The sequence below is a fragment of the Bombina bombina genome, chromosome 5, assembly GCF_027579735.1.
Source record: "Bombina bombina isolate aBomBom1 chromosome 5, aBomBom1.pri, whole genome shotgun sequence".
Classification (NCBI taxonomy): domain Eukaryota; kingdom Metazoa; phylum Chordata; class Amphibia; order Anura; family Bombinatoridae; genus Bombina; species Bombina bombina.
The window spans coordinates 387,661,337-387,689,212 of record NC_069503.1 but is presented as its reverse complement, the minus strand read 5'-3'; the positions used below and the strand labels follow the sequence as shown (position 1 = coordinate 387,689,212).

Sequence of the window (27,876 nt, the reverse complement as noted above, 5' to 3'; positions counted from 1 at the left end):
CAAGCTTGCTGGTCTCATTGCTAGTCTGTTTAAACATGTCTGACATAGAGGAAACTCCTTGTTCATTATGTTTAGAAGCCATTGCGGAACCCCCACTTAGAATGTGTACCAAATGTACTGATTTTACTTTAAGTTATAAAGATCATATTCTGTCTTTAAAAGATTTATCACCAGAGGAAATTGACAAGGGGCCAGAATCCGTGAGTAAGCGCTCAATTGTTTGGCAATTCCATTCGCCTCTCTCAATGCCGTGCTATGCTGTGTCTTCACTGCCTCTGCAGCACCGCTCGTCTCTCCTCTTCAGCGCTCCCCACGGGAGCTGTAGCTAAAACAAAGGTTCCGGTCCGACTGGTGCAGAAAGGGATATGTACAGGGAACTTCACCTTTTTCCCTCAAGAGAAAAATTATTAGATCAGCTGAATCCCCGCACACATAAGGGTTAAGAAAATAGGGTAAATGTAAATAACGTACCGCCAGTCCAATGGCTTAAAAATAAAAAGCTCCTTTATTTAGAAATACACGTAAAAGGCATACACGCCAGCAAGGTAACAAGGTCAAGAAATTGACAAGGGGGTAGTTATGCCGACTCACTCTCCCCACGTGTTAGAACCTTTGACTCACGCTCAAGGGACTCCCGCTCAAGTGGCGCCAAGTAAATCTAGCGCGCCCATGGCGTTCACTTTACAAGACATGGCGGCAGTTATGGATCATACCCTTACAGCGGTATTGTCCAAACTACCAGGGTTACAAGGAAAGCGAGACAGCTCTGGGACTAGAAAAAATACAGAGCTCTCTGACGCTTTAGTAGCTATGTCTGATATCCCCTCACAATATGCAGAAGCTGAGGCAGGAGAGCTTCTTTCTCTGGGTGATTTTTCTGACTCAGGGAAGATGCTTCAACCTGTTTCTAATATGTCTACATTTAAATTTAAGCTTGAACACCTCCGCGTGTTGCTCAGGGAGGTTTTAGCTACTCTGAATGACTGTGACACCATTATAGTGCCAGAGAAATTGTGTAGATTGGATAAATACTATGCAGTGCCTGTTTACACTGATGTTTTTCCAATACCTAAAAGGTTTTCAGAAATTATTACTAAGGAATGGGATAGACCAGGTGTACCGTTCTCTCCCCCTCCTATTTTTAAGAAAATGTTTCCAATAGATGCCGCTACACGGGACTTAACGGTCCCTAAGGTGGAGGGAGCAGTTTCTACCCTAGCTAAGCGTACAACTATTCCCGTTGAGGACAGTTGTGCTTTCCTAGATCCAATGGATAAAAGTTAGAGGGTTACCTTAAGAAAATGTTTATTCAACAAGGTTTTATTCTCCAGCCTCTTGCATGCATTGCCCCGGTCACTGCTGCTGCGGCCTTCTGGTTTGAGTCTCTGGAAGAGGCCTTACAGGTAGAAACTCCATTGGATGATATACTTGACGAGCTTAAAGCGCTTAAGCTAGCCAATTCATTTGTTTCTGACGCCGTTGTTCATTTATCCAAACTAACGGCTAAGAACTCAGGTTTTGCTATACAGGCGCGTATATGGCTTAAATCCTGGTCAGCTGACGTTACTTCAAAGTCTAAGCTTCTCAACATTCCCTTCAAGGGGCAGACCCTATTCGGGCCTGGACTGAAGGAGATCTTTTCTGATATTACTGGAGGAAAAGGTCATGCCCTTCCTTAGGATAGGTCTAATAAATTAAGGACCAAACAAACTAATTTTCGTGCCTTTCGAAACTTTAAGACGAGCGCGGCATCAACTCCCTCTAATCCAAAACAAGAGGGAAATTTTGCCCAGTCCAAGCCGGTCTGGAGACCTAACCAGGCCTAGAACAAAGGTAAGCAGGCCAAGAAGCCTGCTGCTGCTTCTAAGACAGCATGAAAGATCAGCCCCCAATCCGGTAACGGATCTAGTAGGGGGCAGACTTTCTCTCTTCGCCCAGGCTTGGGCAAGAGATGTCCAGGATCCCTGGGCGTTGGAAATTGTGTCCCAGGGATATCTTCTGGACTTCAAAACTTCTTCCCCAAAAGGAAGATTTCATCTCTCACAATTATCTGCAAACCAGATAAAGAGAGAGACATTCTTACGTTGTGTTCAAGACCTCCTAGTTATGGGAGTAATCCACCCAGTTCCAAAGGAGGAACAGGGGCAAGGCTTCTATTAAAATCTCTTTGTTGTTCCCAAGAAAGAGGGAACCTTCAGACCAATCTTAGATCTCAAGATCCTAAACAAATTTCTCAGGGTCCCATCTTTCAAGATGGAGACTATTCGAACCATCCTACCTATGATCCAGGAGGGTCAATACATGACTACCGTGGACTTAAAGGATGCTTATCTTCACATTCCGATACACAAAGCTCATCATCGGTTTCTCAGGTTCGCCTTCCTAGACAGGCATTACCAGTTTGTGGCTCTTCCCTTTGGGTTAGCTACGGCACCAAGAATCTTTACGAAGGTTTTGGGGTCACTTCTGGCGGTCCTAAGGCCGCAGGGCATAGCAGTAGCCCCTTACTTAGACGACATTCTGGTACAGGCGTCGAATTTCCAAATTGCCAAGTCCTATACGGACATTGTTCTGGCATTCCTGAGGTCTCATGGGTGGAAAGTGAACGAAAAGAAGAGTTCTCTATCCCCTCTCACAAGAGTTTCCTTCCTGGGAACTCTGATAGATTCTGTAGAAATGAGGATTTACCTGACAGAGGCCAGGTTATCAAAACTTCTAAATTCCTGCCGTGTTCTTTATTATACTTCTCGCCCTTCGGTGGCTCAGTGTATGGAAGTAATCGGCTTAATAGTAGCGGCAATGGATATAGTGCCATTTGCCCGCCTACATCTCAGACCGCTGCAACTCTGCATGCTCAGTCAGTGGAATGCGGATTACACAGATTTGTCCCCTCTACTAAATCTGGATCAAGAGACCAGGGATTCTCTTCTCTGGTGGCTATCTCGGGTCCATCTGTCCAAAGGTATGACCTTCCGCAGGCCAGATTGGACAATAGTAACAACAAATGCCAGCCTTTTGGGCTGGGGTGCAGTCTGGAACTCTCTGAAGGCTCAGGGGTCGTGGACTCGGGAGAAGGCACTCCTTCCAATAAACATTCTGGAACTAAGAGCGATATACAATGCTCTTCAGGCTTGGCCTCAGCTAGCGGCAGTGAGGTTCATCAGATTTCAGTCGGACAACATCACGACTGTAGCTTACATCAACCATCAAGGGGGAACAAGGAGTTCCCTAGCTATGTTGGAGGTTTCAAAGATAATTCAATGGGCAGAGATTCACTCTTGCCATCTATCAGCTATCCATATCCCAGGAGTAGAGAACTGGGAGGCAGATTTTCTAAGTCGTCAGACTTTTCATCCGGGGGAGTGGGAGCTCCATCCGGAGGTGTTTGCACAGTTGATTCAACGTTGGGGCAAACCAGAACTGGATCTCATGGCGTCTCGCCAGAACGCCAAGCTTCCTTGTTATGGCTCCAGGTCCAGGGATCCCAGGCAGCGCTGATAGATGCTCTAGCAGCGCCTTGGTCCTTCAACCTGTCCTATATGTTTCCACCGTTTCCTCTGCTCCCTCGTCTGATTGCCAAGATCAAACAGGAGAGAGCATCGGTAATTTTGATAGCACCTGCGTGGCCACGCAGGACTTTGTATGCAGATCTGGTGGACATGTCATCCTTTCCACCATGGACTCTGCCTCTGAGGCAGGACCTTCTACTTCAGGGTCCTTTCAACCATCCAAATCTAATTTCTCTGCGGCTGACTGCTTGGAGATTGAACGCTTGATTTTATCAAAGCGTGGTTTCTCCGAGTCGGTCATTGATACCTTAATACAGGCGCAAAAGCCTGTCACCAGGAAAATCTATCATAAGATATGGTATAAATATCTTCATTGGTGTGAATCCAAGGGTTACTCATGGAGTAAGGTCAGGATTCCTAGGATATTAACTTTTCTCCAAGAAGGATTGGAGAAGGGTTTGTCAGCTAGTTCCTTAAAAAGACAGATTTCAGCTCTGTCTATTTTTTTGCACAAACGTCTGGCTGAGGTTCCAGACGTGCAGGCGTTTTGTCAGGCTTTAGTCAGAATCAAGCCTGTGTTTAAACCTGTTGCTCCGCCTTGGAGTTTAAATTTAGTTCTTAAGGTTTTTCAAGGGTACCAAACCTAGTTTTCTACCTAAGGTGGTATCTAATAAAAATATCAATCAGGAGATTGTTGTACCGTTACTGTGTCCTAATCCTTCTTCAAAGAAGGAACGTCTTTTACACAATCTTGACGTGGTTCGTGCTTTAAAGTTTTATTTACAAGCTACTAAAGATTTTCGGCAAACATCTGCATTGTTTGTTGTCTACTCTGGACAGAGGAGAGGCCAAAAGGCTTCGGCAACCTCTCTTTCTTTTTGGCTAAGGAGTATAATACGCTTAGCTTATGAGACTGCTGGCCAGCAGCCTCCTGAAAGGATTACAGCTCATTCTACTAGAGCAGTAGCTTCCACATGGGCTTTTAAAAATGAGGCTTCTGTTGAACAGATTTGTAAGGCGCCGACTTGGTCTTCGCTTCATACTTTTTCAAAGTTCTATAAATTTGATACTTTTGCGTCTTCGGAGGCTATTTTTGGGAGAAAGGTCTTGCAGGCAGTGGTGCCTTCCGTTTAAACGCCTGCCTTGTCCCTCCCTTCATCCGTGTCCTATAGCTTTTGTATTGGTATCCCACAAGTAATGGATGATCCATGGACTGGATACACCTTACAAGAGAAAACATAATTTATGCTTACCTGATAAATTTATTTCTCTTGTGGTGTATCCAGTCCATGGCCCGCCCTGTCATTTTAAGGCAGGTGTTTTTTATTTTTAAACTACAGTCACCACTGCACCCTATAGTTTCTCCTTTCTCTTGCTTGTCTTCGGTCGAATGACTGGTAGTGGCAGTTAGGGGAGGAGCTATATAGACAGCTCTGCTGTGGGTGATCCTCTTGCAGCTTCCTGTTGGGAAGGAGAATATCCCACAAGTAATGGATGATCCGTGGACTGGATACACCACAAGAGAAATTTATCAGGTAAGCATAAATTATGTTTTTATACTACACATTTTTTTCCTGCTGTGGAAATTACTATTTTGGTAAAACTTTTGTATATAAAATATTTGTATATGCATTTTTATGGACTAAGACCTTTTTTTTTTTTTTTTTTTTTTTTTTTTTTTTTTTTTTTAAATGGACTTGCATTTATCTGCCAATTTTAAGTTTTGCACCCCACAGGTAAAACTATTATAGTCATGTTGTACAGGTACAAATCCGTAAGTCCAAAATTCAGACTTTTTAATTTAAGATTTTTTTATTATTAAAGATTACTACCCCACCCACAGCCTGTTGGTTAAAATCTTCTGTTCCTATGTCTTTGGCTTTTGTATTCTAAAATGTAAATAATTGTGTATTAAAACAACTGGACTCTATTCGCAAAGAGATGAATTGCAGCTGATTTGAAATCTTTCATTAACTATGTATGTAGTATCTCCTGCAAGAAGGGCAGAGTTAGCCCTGCACAATGCATAGAATTTGCATGCAATTTTTTAATTTTAGGTTATATTGTACACGGCATTAACTATGCAATGGCATATTTCTTGCAGGATATATATACTCACTAGATTTGGCCCTTGATAATGCATAGTTAATGAAAGATTTCACATCACCTACAATTCACCTGCAAGTCATCTCTCTGTGAATAATAAACTACAACTATTTCGGATAACCTTTTTAGGTTGCATGTATAAGCTATTATATGTAAATATTGCCTAATTGACATAAGAGTGTTATTTTCAATTGGTCCTGTACCCTCTCCAATCTATCCCTTGTTACAGATACAAATATTCTGTATTACCAACCTTTTCTGCTGATAAGTATAAAGTTGTGTGTTTTGGTTTTTTTCTGTACCTCCTACAGCAAATCAGTGGTCAACCTTATTTTTTTTTTTCTTTTAATTCTCTCTACAAGGCAATACGTCTGTGACTGCAAAAAACTTTCAAGCCAATAACAAAGCCCTTGCTCTTGCGCTGGAAGCAGAAAAAGCGAAAACAAGGCAAGCCCAAGATCTTATCCTGCATTTGAAAAGGGAGCATCAAAGGCTGATGTTTGAAATATTTCTCTTGAGGAGGAAGCTAACCGTGCAACAAGGAAAAGAATCTGCAGAGGTATGTAATTCGCATGTCATCTACCTGTGTGTGCTTGTTTCAGACTTTAGAGCAGTATTCGTGTAGCTGTCTTAAAGGGAAAGTTCACCCAAAAAAAAAATCCCATTTACATTTTTCCCAATAATCCATTTCACCTGCTGAAATGTATTAAATTGTTTAAGGTAGCTCCTTTACCTCTATTTTGGCCTTTGAAATAGCTGATTTAGCTTATTTCCCAACCTTTACTGAAAGTTTTGATACTGGGGTCTCTGCTATTGAATAGCCTAAGTAAACACAGCCAGCACAAGTCATTTTCCATTGTTCTCTCTATGTATTGAGCTTTAGTTTTCCAGACAAATATAAGATAAGGCAGCTAGTGCATGCAGTCAAAGTGATAACATAATGAGATCTGAAATTACCTGAAGCTCAACCAATTGTAATAGGCTGTGCTTTAAAAGCACAGAACCAGCTACTTCATGTACACAAACCTGAAAATGCAATTTCTCATACATTTTATACTCTGCAGCTGGTATAACAAGTCATTGAAAATACATTAATATAAAAACAATTTTACAGTGTACTGTCCCTTTAAGCCTTTAGGACATACTGTAGCTACTACATCACAGGGTACTTTGCCCAGCGTACCCTGTTAAAGTGAAGGTCAATTTTTATGCTAAAGTCTTTAAAAATTCGATTAAAAACAAGGGCACTTTAATTAATCAAAATTTAGATTTCACTCCTGTTGTGGAAAAAAACTTAACTTTTAATCTTGACAGCAGCTCCAGCTTCCTCCGGTCGTTGCAAGTCATTTCTGACGTCAGAAATGATGGATAGGTCTTCCTCCAATCACTGCTTCCCCCCGGGGGAATCAGTGTCTGATTCAACGCCGTGATTGGAAGAAGCCAGATTCCTCATTTTAGACCCAGGAAGAGGGGCTGCGACGGGTGGAAGAAGCTGGAGCGGCTGTCAAGTTTAAATGGTAAGTTTTTTTTTTTTTTTGTTTTTGTTTTTTTTTTCTCAACAGGAGTGAAATGTAAATTTTGATGAATTAAAATGCCCCTGTTTTTAATCGAATTTCTAAAAACCGGGCACTTTAGCATCAAAATTGACATTCACTTCAACCTAGTAGCTACATCCTTACATTCTGCTTCATGCTGCTGTCTCGGCTGTAGGCTATGATAGCTAAGACCGCAGCTAGAGGCAGGAGGCATCTACCTTCATATAGTAAGGGAGCACTGATCGTGCTCCCATTACGATATAAAATAGATTGTCAGATCGTTCAAGACAGTGATACATTCTTTACCACTAACAATCTCCATTTATACTGGTCTGAAGGTAAGGCGGCTGTGTGGCGTAGGGAGTGACCCTACGCTACAGAAAAACAAAATTTATGGGAGAGGGAGATATGGGATATGGCACTATGGAATAGGGGTGGCGGAGGGCTGGTTCTGTGAGAATCGGTTGCAGGGGAGGAACCACTACACTAAAAAAAAAGTAAATATTAAAGTTTTACAAACAACTGCCAGTACCTAAAATGTAAGCATCTAGTTAGGGAGGGAGGGTTAGAGAGGGTCAGGGAGGTAGCTGGGTTAGAGGAGGGTTCCCTACACTCTATACCTAAATAGCATACTGGAAGACTGTCTGCCAGTACCTAAGATGGTGGTGACCAGTGGGGGGGGGGGGGGGGTGAGGGAGGGAAGAAAGCTGTGTAGCAGGGATCAGGGGGTGGGAAGTGTGAGGTGGGAGGGTAATCTCTACACTACAGCAAAACTGTATCTTGCAAGCTACCTGATTAACCCCTTCACTGCCATGAATTTCAGAAGTGTGGTGCGCAGCTGCAGTAAGCAGCCTTTTAATTGCCCCAAAAAAATGGCAAAGCCATGCATGTCTGCTTTTTCTGAACAATTGGGATCCCATAGAAGCTTTTATATTGATTTGTGTTATGATTGCACAAGCGGTAAGTAAATAATCTCAGTGAGAAACCCAAAGTTTGTGAAAACCCAAAGTTTTTAATATGATCACATTTGGTGGCGAAATGGTGGCATACAATTTACCAAAATGGGCCTAGATTAATACCTTGGGTTGTTAACTAAAGAAAAAATATATGGTTTTGATAGGTAAATAAAAAAAAAAAAAGAGCAAGACTCTATTTCTGTTTAAATGGAATGATGGCAAAAATTATCTGAAGATTCCCGGTCTTAAAGTGAATGTAAAGTTTAATGAGAAATTGTTCGGTTTTTAAAAATACTCCTAAAACCATGGTTACTTTCATTCATTAAACTTTACATTTAAGCGTTTTTTGTTTTGTTTTACCTTTTTCTTTATGACAGCAGACCGGCGATCCTCTGCGCGCAGCTCCTGCTGTACTTAGCATATCGATGAGGAAGCCTGATTTGTCATTGCTGTGCTAAGGTCAGCAGGAGCTGCGGGAGGAAGATCGCCGGTCTGCTGTCATAAAGAAAAAGGTAAGTATTTAAAAAAAAAAAAACATGAATGAAAGTGCCCCTGTTTAAAGAATATTTTTAAAAACTGGGCACTTTCTCATTAAACTTTACATTTACTTTAAAAGGGTTAAAGAGACATTTGTAATAGAAAAATGTCATGCTCTGTTTGCATCATTTAAATTGACAGTGAACACCTAATTATAATACATTTTTGTTGTGCTGATAAAGAATAATAAAGTCTTAACATATTTTTAAAACAAATTAACATTTAACAATTTCAGCAATTATTTTTCAATAGCCAAACTCCACCAACCATTTGTTTAATTTGAAGGAGCCAATCTGGGCTTTAGTCAGCAGGCAACCAGTTTAGCCACGGTCATAAAGTTAGTTTTAAAACACATTTATTTGCAGTTGTTATACATTTAAAGCCAATTAGGGTCGGTTATCTAGCAGCGTTAGCCTTGATAAGTCAGTAAGTGCATTTCAAGTTCGAGTATTAGAAATTGCTCAATTTTCAGAGCTTAAAGGAATACTAAACACACATTTTTTCTTTTGTGATTCAGGTAGAGAATACAATTTTAAACAACATTCCAATTTACTTATGTCATCTAATTTACTTCATTCTAGATATGTTTTGTTGAAGAAATAGCAATGCACATGGGTGAGCCAATCACATGAGACATCTATGTGCAGCCACCAATCAGCAGCTACTGAGCCTATCTAGATATGCTTTTCAGCAAAATATATTTAGAGAATGAGGCAAATTAAATAATAGAAGTAAATTAGAAAGTTCAAACACAAAGAAAAAATATACAGGAAGCGCTGCTCTCTCTAATAATTGAGGATGATGATAATAAGTATGTTGGAAAATAAAAAATAAATTAAGGATTAAAAAAATAAAATTAATAATAAAGAAATTATAATAACAGCCTAAACATTGGCAAAAGATTTACAAAAGAAATAAAATAGTAGTAAACTTCGTAATTCTTACCAATACATTGGTCTTAAAACAAAAATAAGTGTGTTAACACATTTGTACAATACCGTCTGTTATAAGTACAGCTTGCAAGTGATAGTTCTCTACTCAAAAAGGAAATATCTGAATAGAGTCCTCCTTTGGTGATCCAAAATTCCCAGAATTTTTCCAGAGATTTTTCTTTCAACAAACAGCGCTTCCTGTATATTTTTTCTTTGTGTTAGTACTTTTCATTCTTTTCAGAAGCAGCAGCCCTCTCTAACCCGTGTATCTATATATATATATATATATATATATATATATATATATTCATAAATTTATACTCTATAAATTATGGCTAATGAGATAGTGGAACATTCCACAGAATCTAATAGTTTCAGATTCGCAGTAAATGCAAATAGAGCCACTAGATCATGTAATTCTGATTTATTAAAATTAGATTTAACAACCATAGTGACTGAGGATCCCTTGACACACTTTAGAGTGTTGGAGAAATTACTCCTAAAGGATGCTAAGGAATGGCAGGACTTAGTTTTGCTGGATAATTATATCATACATGATATAATTCCCAGAGGACTAAGAATTTTTAAATTTCCCGCATTCAACTTAGATGAAGAAATCTTACACAAATGTTCAATCTCTCTCATAAAATTATTAATCAAATACAGAGAAAATAAACAACCATATCAATCTATAGATAAGTGGAAAGAGCTAAATATTAACATTCAGAAGAGAATTGATATTAGTAATAAAGAATTAGAAAATAATAAATTAAAGAAGCTAAGGAGGGACATTTAAGATTTCTCTACTAACCATGTGTATACATATAAGAATAAAAGCCAACAACAAAATCACTCAGTAACTAAAGAAGTTGAAAATCACACTGAAAATAGGGAAATTTCAGGTGCTAATGCATAGTGGAAAGAATTGGGGCTTTTTTTTAACAACAATTTACCTCTCGAGGGACACCAAAAGCTGGTAAAAACAAAGAGAATTTTAGTTATAATTATAACAAAAATCAAAATAAAAACCATAATAATTTTAATAGGAAGAGCAACACTCCAAAAATGAACACTCAAAATACACAGTTCAAGTTTAATACCTCAAATAGATTTGAACCCTTAAAGGGCCACTAAACCCAAAATCTTTCTTTCATGATTCAGATAGAGAATAGAAATTTAAACATTACAATTTACTTCTATTTATTTTGCTTCATTTTTTTTAGATATCCTTAGTTGAAGAAAAAGCAATGCACATGGTGAGCCAATCACACGAGGCTTCTATGTGCAGCAACCAATCAGCAGCTACTGAGCATATCTAGATATGCTTTTCAGCAAAGAATATCAAGAGAATAAAACAAATTAGATAGTATAAGTAAATTAGAAAGATGTTTAAAATTGCATTCTCTTTCTAAATCATGAAAGAAAAAATGTGGGTTTCATGTCCTTTTAAGTAACAAAATCCAGAATCTCCCCGTTGGTCAACAGGGGGCAAAACCGAAATTTCCTAGAGAGACCAATCCATCATTTTAAACAACAAAACAAAAAATAGAGGTAATATAAGTAATTTTTTTAGCCACTCCTCCCTGGAGACAGTCTATCCTACATTTAAAATCAGGAAACTTACAACCTTCCTCTTATACACTAGAACCACCAAGAAGTCCAAAACGCCCTCTAGAATATATAGAGGAATTAGAAATGGAAGGAAATATAGGCAAAAGGAACAGAAACAGATGGAACTAGAAAGAAATAGCAAGCTAATGTTTAACTTATCTAGCAAAAAGTTTACTGACCCGGAATTAATGCTCCTATACAAGGGCTTAAATTGTGCACCAGAAACAACACCAAATGATTTTGAGGTGTATAAGTGTAATGTTACTTATATATCTTTGGATATCAAACGCTATTTCGAATATAACACTAAAAATGCCATAATATCAGGGACACAGGACACTATCACCTGGCAAATTCTTGAGGATCTAATTGAAAGTAGTCAGTCTCGGATAGAGGATGAAAATATAGTAAAGACAGACACAGAATGTCTGAACTGGTCTCTCCACGAAGAAACCAACAAAATTATACAACATTGTTCCCTCAAACGAAAATCCATATTTTACCCTCAAAACAGCCAGAGTGAGTATATCAAAACTTATAATAAATTGGTTTGTGAGGACATGGGAAAAACATAATTTATGCTTACCTGATAAATTTATTTCTCTTGTAGTGTATCCAGTCCACGGATCATCCATTACTTGTGGGATATTCTCCTTCCCAACAGGAAGTTGCAAGAGGATCACCCACAGCAGAGCTGCTATATAGCTCCTCCCCTCACTGCCATATCCAGTCATTCGACCGAAACAAGCAGAGAAAGGAGAAACCATAGGGTGCAGTGGTGACTGTAGTTTAATTAAAATTTAGACCTGCCTGAAAAGGACAGGGGGGCCGTGGACTGGATACACTACAAGAGAAATAAATTTATCAGGTAAGCATAAATTATGTTTTCTCTTGTTAAGTGTATCCAGTCCACGGATGATCCATTACTTGTGGGATACCAATACCAAAGCTAAAGTACACGGATGATGGGAGGGACAAGGCAGGAACTTAAACGGAAGGAACCACTGCCTGTAGAACCTTTCTCCCAAAAACAGCCTCCGAAGAAGCAAAAGTATCAAATTTGTAAAATTTGGAAAAGGTATGAAGCGAAGACCAAGTCGCAGCCTTGCAAATCTGTTCAACAGAGGCCTCATTTTTAAAGGCCCAGGTGGAAGCCACAGCTCTAGTAGAATGAGCTGTAATCCTTTCAGGAGGCTGCTGTCCAGCAGTCTCATAGGCTAAACGGATTATACTCCGAATCCAAAAAGAAAGAGAGGTTGCCGAGGCCTTTTGACCTCTCCTCTGTCCAGAGTAAACAACAAACAGGTTAGATGTTTGACGAAAATCTTTAGTTGCCTGTAAGTAAAACTTCAAGGCATGAACTACGTCTAGATTATGCAAAAGACGTTCCTTCTTTGAAGAAGGATTAGGACATAATGATGGAACAACAATCTCTTGTATGATATTCTTGTTAAAAATCCAGGTTTTGTACGCAGAACTACTTTATCTGAATGAAAGATCAGATAAGGAGAATCACAATGTAAGGCAGATAACTCCGAGACTCTTCGAGCCGAGGAAATAGCCATCAGAAAAAGAACTTTCCATGAAAGAAGTTTGATATCAATAAAATGAAGGGGTTCAAACGGAACCCCTTGAAGAACTTTAAGAACCAAGTTTAAGCTCCATGGAGGAGCAACAGGTTTAAACACAGGCTTAATTCTAACTAAAGCCTGACAAAATGCCTGAACGTCTGGAACTTCTGCCAGACGCTTGTGTAAAAGAATAGACAGAGCAGAAATCTGTCCCTTTAAAGAACTAGCTGATAATCCTTTGTCCAAACCCTCTTGGAGGAAGGACAATATCCTAGGAATCCTAACCCTACTCCATGAGTAATTCTTGGATTCACACCAATGAAGATATTTATGCCATATCTTGTGGTAAATTTTCCTGGTGACAGGCTTTCGTGCCTGTATTAAGGTATCAATTACTGACTCGGAGAAGCCACGCTTTGATAGGATCAAGCGTTCAATCTCCATGCAGTCAGTCTCAGAGAAAGTAGATTCGGATGATTGAAAGGACCTTGTATTAGAAGGTCTTGTCTCAGAGGCAGAGTCCATGGTGGAAAGGATGACATGTCCACTAGGTCTGCATACCAAGTCCTGCGTGGCCACGCAGGCGCTATCAATATCACCGATGCTCTCTCCTGTTTGATTTTGGCAATCAGACGAGGGAGCAGAGGACACGGTGGAAACACATAAGCCAGGTTGAAGAACCAAGGCGCTGCTAGAGCATCTATCAGTGCCGCTTCTGGGTCCCTGGACCTGGATCCGTAACAAGGAAGCTTGGCGTTCTGGCGAGACGCCATGAGATCCAATTCTGGTTTGCCCCAACGGAGAACCAATTGAGCAAACCCCTCCGGATGGACTTCCCACTCCCCCGGATGAAAAGGCTGACGACTTTGAAAATCCGCCTCCTAGTTCTCTACACCTGGGATATGGATCGCTGACAGGTGGCAAGAGTGAGTCTCTGCCCAGCGAATTATCTTGGAGACTTCTGACATCGCTAGGGAACTCCTGGTTCCCCCTTGATGGTTGATGTAAGCTACAGTCGTGATATTGTCCGACTGGAATCTGATGAACCTCAGTGTTGCTAACTGAGGCCAAGCTAGAAGAGCATTGAATATTGCTCTTAACTCCAGAATATTTATTGGGAGGAGTTTCTCCTCCTAAGTCCATGAACCCTGAGCCTTCAGGGAGTTCCAGACTGCACCCCAACCTAGAAGGCTGGCATCTGTTGTTACAATTGTCCAATCTGGTCTGCAAAAGGTCATACCCTTGGACAGATTGCCCCGAGATAACCACCAGAGAAGAGAATCTCTGGTTTCCTGATCCAGATTTAGTAGAGGGGACAAATCTGTGTAATCCCCATTCTACTGACTGAGCATGCATAATTGCAGCGGTCTGAGATGCAGGCGCGCAAATGGCACTATGTCCATCACCGCTACCATTAAGCCGATTACTTCCATGCACTGAGCCACCGTGGGGCGCGGAATGGAGTGAAGAACACTGCAAGCATTTAGAAGTTTTGATAACCTGGACTCCGTCAGGTAAATTTTCATTTCTACAGAATCTATTAGAGTCCCTAGGAAGGAAACCCTTGTGAGAAGAGATAGAGAACTCTTTTCTTCGTTCACTTTCCACCCATGCGACCTCAGGAATGCCAGAACTATCTCTGTATGAGATTTGGCAGTTTGAAAGCTTGACGCCTGTATCAGGATGTCGTCCAGGTAAGGAGCCACCGCTATGCCTCGCGGTCTTAGGACCGCCAGAAGTGAGCCCAGAACCTTTGTAAAAATTCTTGGGGCTGTAGCCAACCCGAATGGAAGAGCTACAAATTGGTAATGCCTGTCCAGAAAGGCAAACCTCAGGAACCGATGATGATTCTTGTGAATCGGAATGTGAAGGTAGGCATCCTTTAAGTCCACTGTGGTCATGTACTGACCCTCTTGGATCATGGGTAAAATGGTTCGAATAGTTTCCATCTTGAATGACGGAACTCTGAGGAATTTGTTTAGGATTTTTAGATCCAAAATTGGTCTGAAGGTTCCCTCTTTTTTGGGAACCACAAACAGATTTGAATAAAACCCCTGTCCTTGTTCCGTCCGCGGAACTGGATGGATCACTCCCATTACAAGGAGATCTTGTACGCAGCTTAGGAATACCTCTTTCTTTATCTGGTTTGCAGATAATCTTGAAAGGTGAAATCTCCCTTGTGGAGGAGAAGCTTTGAAGTCCAGAAGATATCCCTGAGATATGATCTCCAACGCCTAGGGATCCTGAACATCTCTTGCCCACGCCTGGGCGAAGAGAGAGAGTCTGCCCCCTTCTAGATCCGTTGTCGGATAGGGGGCCGCTCCTTCATGCTGTCTTAGAGGTAGCAGCAGGCTTTCTGGCCTGCTTGCCCTTGTTCCAGGACTGGTTAGGTTTCCAGGCCTGCTTGGATTGAGCAAAAGTTCCCTCTTGTTTTGAAGCGGAGGAAGTTGATGCTGCACCTGCCTTGAAATTTCGAAAGGCACGAAAATTAGACTGTTTGGCCCTTGATTTGACCCTGTCCTGAGGAAGGGTATGACCCTTACCTCCAGTAATGTCAGCAATAATTTCTTTCAAACCAGGCCCGAATAAGGTCTGCCCCTTGAAAGGAATGTTGCGTAATTTAGACTTTGAAGTCACATCAGCTGACCAGGATTTGAGCCATAGCTCCCTACGCGCCTGGATGTCGAATCTGGAATTTTTAGCCGTTAGTTTAGTCAAATGAACAATGGCATCAGAAACAAATGAGTTAGCTAGCTTAAGTGTTCTAAGCTTGTCAATAATTTCAGTCAATGGAGCTGTATGTATGGCCTCTTCCAGGGCCTCAAACCAGAACGCCGCCGCAGCAGTGACAGGCGCTATGCATGCAAGGGGCTGTAAAATAAAACCTTGTTGAATAAACATTTCTCCAACATAGGTGTGTCCGGTCCACGGCGTCATCCTTACTTGTGGGACATTCTCTTCCCCAACAGGAAATGGCAAAGAGCCCAGCAAAGCTGGTCACATGATCCCTCCTAGGCTCCGCCTACCCCAGTCATTCTCTTTGCCGTTGTACAGGCAACATCTCCACGGAGATGGCTTAGAGTTTTTTAGTGTTTAACTGTAGTTTTTATTATTCAATCAAGAGTTTGTTATTTTAAAATAGTGCTGGTATGTACTATTTACTCAGAAACAGAAAAGAGATGAAGATTTCTGTTTGTATGAGGAAAATGATTTTAGCAACCGTTACTAAAATCCATGGCTGTTCCACACAGGACTGTTGAGAGGAATTAACTTCAGTTGGGGGAACAGTGAGCAGTCTCTTGCTGCTTGAGGTATGACACATTCTAACAAGACGATGTAATGCTGGAAGCTGTCATTTTCCCTATGGGATCCGGTAAGCCATGTTTATTAAGATTGTAAATAAGGGCTTCACAAGGGCTTATTAAGACTGTAGACTTTTTCTGGGCTAAATCGATTCATTATTAACAGGTCTTCACTGCACACTTTTACCAAATTTTACAAGTTTGATACTTTTGCTTCTTCTGAGGCTATTTTTGGGAGAAAGGTTTTGCAAGCCGTGGTGCCTTCCATCTAGGTGACCTGATTTGCTCCCTCCCATCATCCGTGTCCTAAAGCTTTGGTATTGGTTCCCACAAGTAAGGATGACGCCGTGGACCGGACACACCTATGTTGGAGAAAACAGAATTTGTTTACCTGATAAATTACTTTCTCCAACGGTGTGTCCGGTCCACGGCCCGCCCTGGTTTTTTAATCAGGTCTGATAATTTATTTTCTTTAACTACAGTCACCACGGTATCATATGGTTTCTCCTATGCAAATATTCCTCCTTAACGTCGGTCGAATGACTGGGGTAGGCGGAGCCTAGGAGGGATCATGTGACCAGCTTTGCTGGGCTCTTTGCCATTTCCTGTTGGGGAAGAGAATGTCCCACAAGTAAGGATGACGCCGTGGACCGGACACACCGTTGGAGAAAGTAATTTATCAGGTAAACATAAATTCTGTTTTTCTTTAGGTAACCCTCTAATTTTTTATCCATTGGATCTGAAAAAGCACAACTGTCCTCAACCGGGATAGTGGTACGCTTTGCTAAAATAGAAACTGCTCCCTCCACCTTAGGGACTGTCTGCCATAAGTCCCGTGTAGTGGCATCTATTGGAAACATTTTTCTAAATATAGGAGGTGGGGAAAAGGGCACACCGGGTCTATCCCACTCCTTACTAATAATTTCTGTAAGCCTTTTAGGTATTGGAAAAACATCAGTACTCACCGGCACTGCATAGTATTTATCCAGCCTACACAATTTCTCTGGCACTGCAATTGTGTCACAGTCATTCAGAGCAGCTAATTCCTCCCCAAGCAATACACGGAGGTTCTCAAGCTTAAATTGAAAATTAGAAATCTCTGAATCAGGTCTCCCCGATTCAGAGACGTCACCCACAGACTGAAGCTCTCCGTCCTCAGGTTCTGCATATTGTGACGCAGTATCAGACATGGCTCTTACAGTATCTACGCGCTCTGTATCTCGTCTAACCCCAGAGCTATCGCACTTGCCTCTCAATTCAGGCAATCTGGCTAATACCTCTGACAGGGTATTATTCATGACTGCAGCCATGTCCTGCAAAGTAATCGCTATGGGCGTCCCTGATGTACTTGGCACCATATTAGCGCGCGTCCCTTGAGCGGGAGGCGAAGGGTCCGACACGTGGGGAGAGTTAGTCGGCATAACTTCCCGCTCGACAGGCCCCTCTGGTGACAATTCTTTTATAGATAAAGACTGATCTTTACTGTTTAAGGTGAAATCAATACATTTAGTACACATTCTCCTATGGGGCTCCACCATGGCTTTTAAACATAATGAACAAGTATCCTCTGTTTCAGACATGTTTGTACAGACTAGCAATGAGACTAGCAAGCTTGGAAAACACTTTAAAGCAAGTTAACAAGCAATATAAAAAACGTTACTGTGCCTTTAAGAGAAACAAATTTTGACAAAATTTGAAATAACAGTGAAAAAAGTCAGTTACACTAACGAAATTTTTACAGTGTATGTAACAAGTTAGCAGAGCATTGCACCCACTTGCAAATGGATGATTAACCCCTTAATACCAAAAACGGAATAATAAATGACAAAAACGTTTTTAAGCACAGTCACAACAACTGCCACAGGTCTACTGTGGTTGTTACCCTCCTCAAACATGAGTTTTGAAGCCTTCTGAGCCCTTCAGAGGTGTCCTGTATCATGCAAAAGGAAGCTGAGTGTCTCTGTCTGTAATTCTAGCTGCGCAGAAAAGCGATAAAATAGGCCCCTCCCACTCATATTACAACAGTGGAAAGCCTCAGGAAACTGTTTCTAGGCAAAATTCAAGCCAGCCATGTGGAAAAAAACTAGGCCCCAATAAGTTTTGTCACCAAACATATATAAAAACGATTAACATGCCAGCAAACGTTTTATATTACATTTTTATAAGAGTATGTATCTCTGTTAATAAGCCTGATACCAGTCGCTATTAAATCACTGCATTTAGGCTTAACTTACATTAATCCAGTATCGGCAGTATTTTTCTAGCAAATTCCATCCCTAGAAATATGTTAACTGCACATACCTTATTGAAGGAAAACCTGCACGCCATTCCCCCTATGAAGTTACCTCACTCCTCAGAATATGTGAGAATGGCAGTGGATCTTGGTTACTTCTGCTAAGATCATAGAAATCACAGGCAGATTCTTCTAATGCTGCCTGGGATAAAACAGTACACTCCGGTACCATTTAAAAATAACAAACTTTTGATTGAAGTTAAAAAACTAACTATAATACACCACTCTCCTCTTACTACGTCCATCTTTGTTGAGAGTTGCAAGAGAATGACTGGATATGGCAGTGAGGGGAGGAGCTATATAGCAGCTCTGCTGTGGGTGATCCTCTTGCAACTTCCTGTTGGGAAGGAGAATATCCCACAAGTAATGGATGATCCGTGGACTGGATACACTTAAGAAGAGAAAATTGTTTTCAAAACAAAAATCTTTTAATAGGAGCTAAACAGGAAGGCGTTTTAGACACTAATGAATTTAACTATATTTATGAAGCATACCCGAAAATTGCTTGCTTTTATCATTTACCCAAAATCCACAAAGATGCCAACAAACCACCAGGCAGACCAATTCTGTCAGGTATTGGCTCTTTGTATATTCATTTATCAAAATACATTGATTACTATTTACAACCCTTAGTAACCACAATTAGATCGTATGTAAGAGATACAGTGGATATAATAAACAAATTGGAGGGGAAAACCTAGAAGGAGGACTATATTTGGATTACCTATGACGTATCCTCCAGTTACACTAGTATCCCACATGAAAATGGTTTAACTAGGGTAAGAGTAGAATGTCAAGAGTGACCTTCCAAAAAACCAAAGTTTTTTTTTTTTAATAGATTCTGTGCATTTTATTTTAAATCACAATTATTTTTTCTTTGAAGATGTGTTTTATAAGCAAATACAGGGGACTACCATGGGGACTACTTTTGCACCCTCTTATGCTAATTTATATATGGCAGATTTCGAAGAGCTCCCCATGGCAGTCATATAATACATGTTTATAGATATATTGATGATATTGTATTAATTTGGCAAGAGGATATCAACAGTGTGGAGGAATTCACTAAATACATAAACAATAATAATTTAAACTTTACACACAATCTTTCAAACACATCAATAGATTTTTTTAGATTTAACTTTATTTGTAAATAATGAAAATAATTAAGTTGCAGTAAAAAAAAATGATAGAAAGCCAAAAGAATGAAATGGACTCCTTAACACCCATAGTGGCCATCTGAAACATTGATAAAACAATATCCCAATGGGCCAATATCAATGGATAAAACATAACTGCACGAAGGAGACTGATTAAGAAATAGAAGCAGCTGTTTTGACAGGCAAATTTAGTGAAAAGGGCTACAGTAATCCACTATTGTCTGAAGCAAAGGACAAAGTAGATAAAATGGATAGGGAGGTTATGATTAAAAACAAAAAGAAAACTGTTAGCTCCATGAACACAGACTCCAAACGTAAATTTGTAACTAAATACAATACTGCTCATCACCAAATAAGAGGGATTCTGAATAAACATTGGCAGGTGTTATTACTAGATCCAGTTCTAAAAAATATACTAGGCCCAAGCCCTGAAGTTAGTTTCAGAAAAAAATAGATATAAAGAACCATCTAGCACCAACAAAATTAAAAAGCAAGGTTAAAGAAAACACCATTCAGTGGTTTGGGACTACACCAGGTCTTTATGGCTGCAAAATATAGAATTGTGTAATGTGTCCTCGCATCATCAAGAAACATACACATTTTTACAACTATAATAAAAGTAGAGAGTTTAGCTGTAAAAGTAGATGTAATTGCACAACGATTCATGTAGCATATCAATTCACCTGTTCATGCAATTTTATTTATATTTGGAGAACAAAGGAGAAAAATGAAATACAGACTGAGAGCATCTCAATATAGAAAATGGGCTGGAGACCCATAGTATATTAGCCCATTTCAAATCATTTCACAAACAAAACCCTAAAAGTTTGGAGATTACAATTGTGGATGGGATACCAACATACTTCTCAAATTGAGAAAACAGGAAACCAATTGGATTAAGACATTAAACAGTTTACACCCAATTGGCCTAAACGTAGACCTAGATATCCAAGCATTTTTTTTACATGATAGTAATCTCCTTATATAGGTATTTCTGTAATAATCAGAATTATTTATTAAAATCTGTTCTTCCACGTGTAAATTTAGCATTGATTTAGTACACTCGAATTCATCAAATTAACGATGTGCAAAATATCATCTAGTATTATTTAGTATATCTAATTGTGCATAGTTCTTCAGGTAGTCATTTTATGGGTTTTCAAATTATAATATTTTATATTTTTTGAAAGGTTTTATATCGCTGTTTTTTAGAAAAGTATTGTTAAAGTATTGCCCAAAATTATAGTTAAACTTGTTGCAATTTTGCTACAATGTATGCTATTTTCATATAGATCGTTTTTTTTTCCTTGTTAAAAACCTACGGATTCAATCTAATAGTAGTTTTTTCTATACAGATTGAGAAGTAGTGTATACACTATTCTCAACTATTTTACAATACAGTATTGATTCTGCAAAGTCTTTTGTTTGACCCTTTTTTCTTTTTTTTTTTTTTAAATCTTTTTATTGGGGTTCTGGAAAAGGCATACATAAAATAAAACTAAAAAAAACAGTGTCATGAAATGCAGGAAACACAGAAAAAAATACAGGATTGAGACTTATTATTCCAAGATAATGCCTATTATGTTAGTGCCTCCCAGTTGACAAAAGGGGCCACTCTTGGACCTCATTAATAGACACAAAACCTTAGATAGGGGGCTATGTCAAGGAGAGAGACCACTTTTGGATCTCTACATGAGAACCTCTTTTTTTGTATACGTTGAATAAAGTTTCATATAGAAATACAGGGTAGTATAAACATACAAAATATTTTCTATCAAGGTGGAATTGACAATTTAAGAATAAAGTTACATACAGAAAAACAGGGTAGTATGAACATGCAAAATATTTTTCATCAAGGTGGAATTGACAATTTAAGAATCTAATAACGTTTCATATAGAAATACAGGGTAGTATGAACATACAGAATATTTTTTATCAAGGTGGGATTAACAATTTAAGAATAAAGTTTCATACAAAAATACAGGGTAGTATGAACATGCAAAATATTTTTCATCAAGGTGGGATTGACAATGTAAGAATCTTTGCAAGTGCTTATATGAAGTGTATTGATAACAGAAACATTAGCTGTTTGGAGGGCTATGCTATCATAAAAGGGGTAATTCTCTAAAGAGAGAAAGTAGGAACTGTTTTATATCACACATATTAAGTTTCTGAAATTAATATAACATGAGACCCTAAAGGCAAAACTACCATATTTGTCTAATAAAGGGTTAAACAATCTAAGTATTACAGGTAGCATCCAAACACGAAATAGAGTCCACATAAATAACGAACCAAGGCCTCTGGTCCTCAAAATTCCACAGTGAGTATAGCTACGTGGTAAAGATGTTGGTGAAATATCAGACAGCTGCATATGCTCTGAAATAACTGCAGCCTACCCCGTATCTCGGCCGGAGACAACAGGGCAGGCACCAAGCCAGAACAGGCACATACATTGTGTGACTTATTTGTGAGTTAAGCAGAAGGGAAAGATGACAATAGAACTCACTCATTGCAATCATAGTAAACTCTAAAACATATGAGAAATGCAAACTTTTAAGAGACCTTTTAAAACAATAAAAAGCAAACTGATTTCCGTTTAGGGACTCTAGAAGGGTCAAACCGCAGCAGTTAGCCTATGCCTGCTTTTGCAACCAGTAGTGAATATGAGATGAAGACCCATTGAAGCAAAGTGTTCTCAGTAGCCAGTGCAATGGCATCTGTTGTAAGGCAGAGCTTTATCAACAATTGGTCTCCGGCGTCCCAGAGCCCATGAGTAAAACCTGCAAGCTGTGAAGGAGTCATTGGGGGTTACCACATTGGCAGTTGAGGGACTTTGCGGGTATGAAGAGGGTCTCCCCTTATCTTTCTAGCCTTCGGTATCCGAAACTTCTGAAGCACAGGAAGGGTCCGCTGGGGCTTAGGAGCAATGACACCACTGGAACTCCGGACGTTTAAATAAGCCACCCGATATCGCTCCGGAGCTTCCAACTGCTTGCCCCCAACTCCATCCACCCGCGTCACAAGTTCTGCAGTAGTAGGTCTCATAGGAGACCGGGATCGATCAGGAGGGGTAGGTGTACACCAGGGCCTCAAAGTGTTACCACGCTCACTCACTGTAAAGGAAGGCTTAGGTTGGGCAGATTGCTGAGGGAAGCAGCCATCTTTAGAATTTAGTGTCGTCGGCAAAGCTCCTATAAATGCAGCTCGGTAATCTTCGAGCATATAACGCAGCACCTCCAATATGTAATTGTTCATATCCATGGCGTAATCCTGTTATCACAAAGTGCTCAAAGAATAGTAAAAGCACTTGCAGCTTAACGACAGGCCAATACGACCTGCCGGGCGGTGTAGTGTAGGCCGAGGTCTCAAAACGGCTCCGGGCATCGATGCCAGCAGCAAATCACTATATAATAGGCATAGTGGTTCGGGTAGTTGAAGTGTAAGATAAATCTGATAATGTGTTGAAAAAAAGCAGTCTTGCAAAGGGCAGATTCTTACATTTATTGGCGAAAAGCTGTAGCAGCATACAACAGTTCGACTGATCAGGGCCGCTGCCCGGAAGTTCCCTGTTTCATCCTTTTTAACATGAATAAATAACCTAGTTTTTAAATTGGTAAACGTTTTAAAATTGCAACAAATTTAGAAATAGATTTTTAGACATGATAATAAAATTATACTTATCGTTACGACCAATATCTGATTGGATATTATATCATCCAATCAGAACTATTTCTTTAGTCTTACCTCCATATCCGGTTATGGGTTTATAAGCAAGGAAAGCTGGTGTTTATACTCTTGAAAAAGTTCCTGTGCTTAAGGAAAGAAACATGTGTTGAGTTTTAAAAAGCTCTGTTTGCTTGCAGCGTGTTGCTAGCAATAATATAGCTGAGAGTGTTACATGTTATATATTATTGGCTTGTATTGAAAGTGCATTGCCCTATGGCTAGGCAGGGTGTGTTCACATCATTTAGGTTCCACCTGCTGTAGCCGGCTTGCTTGTAAATACACGGCCTATGTTTGTTTTAACAGAAAGGTCTCAGCCACAAATATTGTTATCACTGGATTCATCTTTATTTATGTGTCTGTTTTTATCTACCATCCTGAGAGTAGCCTGTAGTAAGCATATGGGGCTCATTTATTAAAGGAGTTTTTAATCTACACTTAAATCTGTGTTGTGCTTCTCTCACCCTCTCTATCTAAATTAGAAAGTTGTTTAAAATTGCACGCTTTCTAAATTGTAAAAGAAAAAAATTTGGCTTTCATGTCCCTTTAAATTTTGCTGAATGTTTCTTCTAAGTATTGGCTGCACTTCCTACAGATGTATTCTTGCGTCAACAAGAAAACATTTCCAAACACAAGCATTGTACAAATATGGCCTCAATATTTGCATTTTTAATTTTCTATTTTTTGTTTTTTTGTTGTTCTACACTTATGACTGGTTTAATATGCTCTTATTCGTGGCCTAGGCTTCAATGAAGGAAACCGAGAGAGAGAGAGGGGGTGAACATTTTTGATAATAGAAGTAATTTAATTGTATGCTCAGTTGCAATCATGAGTTTTTCATATTAAACCTCCACATCCCTTTAAGTGAATCTGAGCACTAAACATCATGGCCTCGATCCGATATGCAGCGTCGCCCACAAAAGCCGACAACGCCAAATTTTGTGCTGATTTGGTATCACATATACGGCATAACATAGAAGTTACGCTCGTATATTTCTGCCTTCGGCCGTAGTTTTTTGGCCCATAGACAGGTATACCAAACCAGCACAGTTTGGTATCCAATATACAGCGTAAGGACTTAAGTGGCGAAAATGGAGAAATCTTACTCCATTTTCACCTTGCCACAGGTTGCAAGCGTAGTAAGCCTTACGCTGTGTATTGGAGCCCCGTAACTCCCTAAACTAGCTGCAAAATAAAACCTAACACATGTGCAATGTTTATCTACCTTTCAACCGCGATCTTCCACCGCAATCCCTAATAAAGTGTTTAACCCCTAAACCGCCGCTCCCGGACCCCGCCGCCACCTACATTAAATGTCTAACCCCCTAATGTGAGCCCCCTATACCATCGCCACCTACATTAAAATTATTAACCCCTAATGTAATCCCCCTACACCGCCGCCATCTATATTAAAATTATTGCCCCCTAATGTGAGCCCCCTACATTGCCACCACCTATTTTAACTATATTACCCCCTAATCTAATCCCCCTACGCCGCCGCCACCTATATTAAATATATTAACCCCTAAAATACTAAAATGTCCCTACCCTAAACTAAATTAAAAATAGCCCTGAAAAGGGCTTTTTGCGTGGCATTGCCCCAAAGTAATCAGCTCTTTTACCAGCCCTTAAAAGGGCTTTTTGTGGGGCATTGTCACAGAGTAATCAGCTCTTTTGCCTATAATCTAAATCCCCCTACACTGCCGCCACCTATAATAAATGTATTACCCCCTAATCTAATCCCCCTACACCGCCGCCACCTATATTAAATATATTAACCCCTAATCTGACCCCCCCCCCTACACCGCCACCACCTATATTAACCCTAATTATATTAGGTTTAATATAGTTATTATATAATATATATTAATCCTATCTAACTCTTAACACCCCTAACTTAATTATTATTTCAATAATATTAACCAAATTATTCCTATTTAAAACTAAATACCTATAAAATAAACCCTAAGATAGCTACAATATAATTAATAATTACATTGTAACTATTTTAGGGTTTATATTTATTTTACAGGTAACTTGGTATTTATTTTAACTAGGTACAATAGCTATTAAATAGTTAAGAACTATTTAATAGCTACCTAGTTAAAATAATTACCAGTTTACCTGTAAAATAAATCCTAACCTAAGTTACAAATGCACCTACACTATCAATAAATTAAATAAACTACAAATATCTAAACTAAAATACAATTAAATATACTACACTAAATTACAAAACATAAAAAAAAATTACAAGAATTTTAAGATAATTACACCTATTCTAATCCCCCTAATAAAATAACAATAACATTTTTTTCCCTAATCTAAATTACAAAAGTAAACGGCTCTATTACCAGCTCTTAAAATGGCCTTTTGTGGGGCATTGTCCCAAAGTTATCAGCTCTTTTACCTGTAAAAAAACAACCCCCCCCCCCCCATTACAACCCACCACCCACATACCCATATTCTAACCCACCTAATCCCCCCTTAAAAAAAACTAAGTCTAACCCCCAAGTGCTCCTTACATTGCCCCAATGTAATCCGCTCTTTTACCTGTAAAAAACAACAAACCCCCCCCCCCCATTACAACCCACCACCCACATACCCATATTCTAACCCACCCAATCCCCCCTTAAAAAAAACTAAGTCTAACCCCCAAGTGCTCCTTACCTGTCCTGAAGACCGGCGGAGAAGGTCCTGTTCCAGGTGGAGAAGTCTTCTTCCAGGCGGCGACCTCTTTTTCTTCCATTATCCAGCTGGCGCGGTGCGGAGGAGTTGAAGACCGATGACCGCGGAGCTGAAGACCGGCGACGCTGGAACTGAAGGCCGGAGCGTGGAGGATCCTCTTCATACGATCGCCGCCGTACACTGAATAGGAATTCAAGGTACGTGATTAAAAATGGCGTCCCTTGAATTCCTATTGGCTGATTTGAGCCTTCAAATCAGCCAATCGGATGCGAGCTACTTTAATTCTATTGGCTGATTTTGAATAGCCAATAGAATTACAGTAGCTCTTATTCTATTGGCTATTCAAATCAGCCAATAGAATTAAAGTAGCTCGCATCCGATTGGCTGATTTGAATTTGAAGGCTCAAATCAACCAATAGGAATTCAAGGGACGCTATTTTTAATCGTGTGCCTTGAATTCCTATTCAGTGTACGGCGGCGATCGTATGAAGAGGATCCTCCACGCTCCGGTCTTCAGTTCCAGCGTCTCCGATCTTCAGTTCCAGCATCGCCGGTCTTCAGTTCCACATGGACGGTCTTCAGCTGCGCGGTCATCGGTCTTCAACTCCTCTGCTCCGCGCCGGCTAGATCCTGGAAAAAGAAGAGGTCGCCGCCTGGAAGAAGACTTTTCCTCCTGGAACAGGACCTTCTCCGCCGGTCTTCAGGACAGGTAAGGAGCACTTGGGGGTTAAACTTAGTTTGTTTTTTTTTAAGGGGGGATTGGGTGGGTTAGAATATGGGTATGTGGATGGGGGGGTTGTTGTTGTTTTTTTACAGGTAAAAGAGCTGATTGCATTGGGGCAATGCCCCACAAAAGGCCCTTTTAAGGGCTGGTAATAGAGCTGTTTACTTTTGTAATTTAGATTAGGGTAGGGAATTTTTTTTATTTTGGGGGGGCTTTGTTATTTTATTAGGGGGCTTAGAATGGGTGTAATTAGCTTAAAATTCTTGTAATCTTTTTTTTTTTATTTTTTGTAATTTAGTTTAGTGTATTTAATTGTATTTTAGTTTAGATATTTGTAGTTTATTTAATTTATTGATAGTGTAGGTGTATTTGTAACTTGGGTTAGGATTTATTTTACAGGTTAATTGGTAATTATTTTAACTAGGTAGCTATTAAATAGTTATTAACTATTTAATAGCTATTGTACCTAGTTAAAATAAATACCAAGTTACCTGTAAAATAAATATAAACCCTAAAATAGCTACAATGTAATTATTAATTATATTGTAGCTATCTTATGGTTTATTTTATAGGTAAGTATTTAGTTTTAAATAGGAATAATTTAGTTAATATTATTATTACTTAGATTTATTTTAATAATAATTAAGTGTGGGGTGTTAGAGTTAGATAGGGTTAATATATATAATATAATAACTATATTAACCCTAATATAATTAGGGTTAATATAGGTGGCGGCGGTATAGGGGGATTAGATTAGGGGTTAATAATTTTAATATAGGCGGCTGCGGTGTAGGGGGATTTAGATTACAGGCAAAAGAGCTGATTACTTTGTGACAATGCCCCGCAAAAAGCCATTTTAAGGGATGGTAAAAGAGCTGGTTACTTTGGGGCAATGCCCCGAAAAAAGCCCTTTTTAAGGGCTGGCAATAGAGCTGGTTACTTTGGGACAATGCCACGCAAAAAGCCCTTTTCAGGGCTATTTGTAGGGTTAGACTTAGGTTTAGTGGTAGGGAAATTTTAGTATTTTAGGGGTTAATTTAATATAGGTGGCAGCTGTATAGGGGGATTAGATTAGGGGTTAATTCATTTATTGTAGGGGGCTCACAGGGGTTAATATAGTTTAAATAGGTGTAGGCGGATCATATTAGGGGATAATATAGTTTAAATAGGTGGCGGTGTAGGGGGATCATATTAGGGGGTAACATAGTTAATGTAGGTAGTGGCGA

At 39.6% G+C, this 27,876-nt stretch overlaps 1 protein-coding gene across 1 annotated transcript in view; it reads left to right on the top strand.

Moving 5' to 3' along the window:
* The window catches only part of SGO1 (shugoshin 1), a 143,600-nt gene that overhangs the window by 43,125 nt on the left and 72,599 nt on the right, over positions 1 to 27,876 (top strand). The window contains exon 3 of the mRNA XM_053714222.1: positions 5,978 to 6,174. Within this exon, the coding sequence (XP_053570197.1) occupies positions 5,978 to 6,174 (197 nt within the window). The remainder of the gene's footprint in view (positions 1 to 5,977; positions 6,175 to 27,876) is intronic.